General features: G+C 40.0%; 1 protein-coding gene across 1 annotated transcript; it reads left to right on the top strand.

Moving 5' to 3' along the window:
- Positions 1 to 212: 212 nt before the first annotated feature.
- LOC102009339 (netrin receptor UNC5D-like) lies at positions 213 to 2158 on the top strand (the record flags this gene model as incomplete). The annotated part of the gene is made up of 2 exons (XM_005415109.1): positions 213 to 377; positions 1931 to 2158. Coding segments are annotated over exons 1-2 (336 nt in total), but the record flags the coding sequence as incomplete, so codon positions are not given.
- Between the last annotated feature and the right edge of the window lie 2001 nt (positions 2159 to 4159).

Raw genomic sequence — 4159 nt, 5'->3', positions numbered from 1 at the left:
AAAACCTAGGCTTGGAATCCAGCTTGGCATGTGTGCTGGAGGAGTTTAAAATTAACAACGGCTTTTCAGAGTTGCCCTTGGTAAATAAGGTGCTACCCAGAAAGCAACTCTGGGCAGGGACTTGCTCGCCCCCGGGGTTTCCCAGCCTGTAGTGAATCCTCATTCACAACACCTCCTCCTGTCCATTTTTCTCCTTTCCACAATGAAGCCTGCAGTCAGAAGGGTCTGAGGTCCTCCTGAGTCCAGAAGTCACCTGCGGTCCTCCCGAGATGATCGTCACGACCCCCTTTGCGTTGACAATCCCTCACTGTGCAGATGTCAGCTCCGAGCACTGGAACATCCACTTAAAGAAGAGGACTCAGCAGGGCAAGTGGGAGGTGAGCCCCTACTCCTCCTTTTCTGTAAAATGAGAGTTGGGTTCTCTGGATAGCTTTACCTGTCTTAGCACAATGAGGTTTTGAACCTTTTCTTGTTGCAAAGGAGTTGTGACACACATTTTATAAAATTCTGAAGCTATTGGCTCATTTTTTCCTATAGTAATGGAAAAGAGAGGCAAGAGATCAAAAGAAAAGAGCATTTTGTTTGGTAGTTGTAATTACCCTCAGAGCTGTCCCTGGGAAAAACTATGTACCTGCTCACTGACTCCCTCACCTCCCAGGCCATGCCCTGTCTAATGTTATTTATTGGACATAAGGAGGAGCCTTGGGCAGGGAGGCTGTGTGCAGAAAACAAACCACAATATCACTTATTCCCCCACCCTGTACATTCTAACATAACTAGGTTGACCAGAAACCCAGTAGGGACTTTGAGTTCTGTGAATTAATGAATGCATTGAGGATTGCTGCTAGTGTCTGTTTCCCTGTGCATGTGAGAACACTCACAAGAGAGAACAGAAAAGGAGACAAGAGTGGAGGATACATAATAAGGGGCTAACAGCTAGGGGGACCAGCACAGCAGAGAACAATTGTAATGGAATGACTATTTTAAGTGAAAAGCTCTGATTTATCTGTCTGATAGGAATTCCTTTATGTCTGTCTGAAGTCAGTTTGCATGAAAGCAGATGTATTATCTTGTTGGAACACAATGACCTGCACCAGCCAGACCTGGGATCTTGCCTTGCAGGAGGTGCTTCAGACAGAAGAAGTAAAAGGAAAAAGAAAATTTCTTTAGGAGTAGAAAATTCTCACTAGCTGCAGTGGATTACATATATTGTGCCCAGCTGTGTCTTGATGCATTGTGCTTTATTCAGTACTTATCCCAGGACAATTATCTTGGGGCATGTAGTTCATACAGGAAGCATATTTTGGTCTCCTTCCTGTTATGTTTTTCTTTGCCTTGATTTTTACTGGTTGAGTTTTTCTTCTCAGCACTTCCTCACGTTCTTTTACATCCAGATGGTGTTATATTTATGCTCTCTCAGGCCAGCCACACAGATCAAAGTTCTTATCAGAGAGAGTAAAATATTCCAGTACATTATATCCAAATCATTTATTTAATGGTCCCTCATGAATGATTTCAGTGAAATGAAAGAGGATAAAATGTTTAAGAGAAAATAAACATTACTTTATGGGTATTTTAAAAGATTTTCTGAAATAGAACTTTATAAAAAAATGTTTCTTTTATTGAAATTAATGTTCAACATTTTTTTAAGATTGACATTGAACCATTAACCAGAAATGGAATTCCAAAGTGATTTTTGTTATTATAATCAAAGTAGAATTATTGCTCCCTAAACATAGCCACTTATTGGGCTTTTGAATTAAGCAGTTATTTTAATAGAAGAGGCATGCTTAACATCAGATAATTAAGATAATAAAAATATTCTGAAAAAATATTTCTTCACATTGGTTTATTTGTTTATGTCCTTGTAAAGTGCTAACTTCCATCTTTTTTGCAAGCTCAGATAATTTAATGCATCTTTCTCCAACAGGAAGTGATGTCAGTGGAGGATGAATCCACATCCTGTTACTGCCTTCTGGATCCCTTTGCATGTCATGTGCTCCTTGATAGTTTTGGGACCTATGCCCTTACAGGAGAGCCAATCACAGACTGTGCTGTGAAGCAACTCAAGGTGGCAGTCTTTGGCTGCATGTCCTGTAACTCTCTGGATTACAATTTGAGAGTTTACTGTGTGGATAACACCCCTTGTGCATTTCAGGTTAGTAATTTTGTATAATTCTTTTGGATCATGAAACTGTGGAATTTCTTAGCATTCAGTGTCAATAGAGGACTATATTGTTGGGCATTTGGAAAATGAACCCACAGTACAGGTCTGACCAGCACCCCCATCTTAACAAGAGCCGTGTTACTGGGTATCCAATAATGGAGAGGACGTGTGGTACCTGGCTCTCAAGAAATGCGAAAGGTCAAATTAACAACCACAGAGAACACTGTGTAGTAAATTGTAAAACTCAGTCTAGTCATGATTCAGAAAATGGAGATGTAAATGAGATAGAGAAGCTGGAGAAAAGTTTTGAGGAACTTCTTTTGAACCTGATGGCTGCGTAATATTTAGGAACAAAAGACAAGACGATACCATGTAGAAAAAGGAAAATGGCGTGAGTCACAGAACAGAGTTCTTGGACATGGAGAGGTCAGTGAAAATATTGCTTAATCCAACTGAAGGTTGCAGTTAGGATAACAATTATAAATCATACTATCACCAGCCAGTCATATTATATCCTGGACACATAGTCTATTAATTATCAGGGCTATGAGGGCAGAGATGGTTCAAGGTTCCTTTCCATTTTTGGTACTTTTAATCATCTAAGATTCATTTTAAATTAGCTACTCACGAAGAGTGCAAGCTTATTAATAGCAGCAAGGATAATACAGAACTGCCTGTGTAAGCTTTGCTCATATATAAATAGCATAGCTCTCCTGACAGACTTCATTCCAGATCCCTGCTATTCCAGTCCTGGATCATTAAGCCCATTATGCAGCACATTTCTTCAGTAACTAGATTTTAAGACACTGAGCTGGAAAACTCATGTTTACCAATAGAAAAGATAGAATGATCTGAATCCTGAACAGAAGCAGTAAAGGTGATACCATGCATGCCAGCCTGCATTCCCAAACCTTACTTGACCATCTGGTAAGTAGCACAAATCATTAGGAAGGGCACAATTTTAGGCTGTTCACAAAAGGGGCTTCTTTTATAGGTATAGCATTTTGGAAACGACTTCAAAGTAAGTATTAAATATCATCTTGTATATACTGTACTCTTTATTTGCTCTTTCTACCATCCAAAAAGAGCATTTCTCCAAGAGAAAATACATGATAGATGTTCACTAGACCAAAAAAAAAATTGCTAAGTAGAAGGGTTCATCTTGGGGTCACTACCTCCACCAAACAGTCATGTAAAATGCACCAATGACTCCAGTTGGATGTCTACTAACTCAGTCAGATTTCAAAGCCTGAGTAAACTAGAGTGGGCATGCAGGACCATGGCGGATTTCCAGTCCCTGGGAACATGTAGATAATCCACTGCTGATCACTGTGACTGTGCAGAGCTGTTCACACAGTTTCCAGCTGCTGTGCAAGTCAGCCTCAAACCCATGTAGACTGTGCTTTGAATGGTCGTCTCACTCTGATGCAAACACCAGGAGACGTAGACATTTGCCTAAAGAGGTTGTCCTCGGTGACTTTGGGGTATCTGATTCTACAACAGCTGGGTGGTTCAAATACAAGATGTGACCCCCAAATAGTGAATGTTTACATTTTAAAAACTATATCACAGAGAAAACCACATTGCCATTAACCCCTTCAAAATACTTCTCCTCACTTAAAATATACTTATTCCATTGTTCTGGCCACTTCCTGAAGCAGTGCTGGAAGTGCTCCTTCATGGGTGTTTTTATGATACATGGTCAGAAATATAGTGAGTGCCATTGAACAAAAGGTAGCCTCATAAACACATCACAGTATGTTCTTATCACCTTATTCACTAGCTGTGGCACCATACAACTTCTGGCTCTTCCCTAAAGTCAACATTAGTATCAAAGGTACATTTTTTTTTAATCAATTCAGAGCATCAGGACAGCCAGGACAATGTAACTAAAGACAGTCATGAAAGAAGACTTTCAGAACTGCTTCAGAAAGTGGCCAAGAATAACTGGATTAAAGTGTTCAAAGAGAAGGAGTTTATGGGGAGGGGTAA

The sequence above is a fragment of the Chinchilla lanigera genome, unplaced genomic scaffold (genome assembly GCF_000276665.1).
Source record: "Chinchilla lanigera isolate Chin_1 unplaced genomic scaffold, ChiLan1.0 scaffold00374, whole genome shotgun sequence".
NCBI lineage: Eukaryota > Metazoa > Chordata > Mammalia > Rodentia > Chinchillidae > Chinchilla > Chinchilla lanigera.
This window is presented reverse-complemented; position numbering and strand designations above follow the sequence as displayed.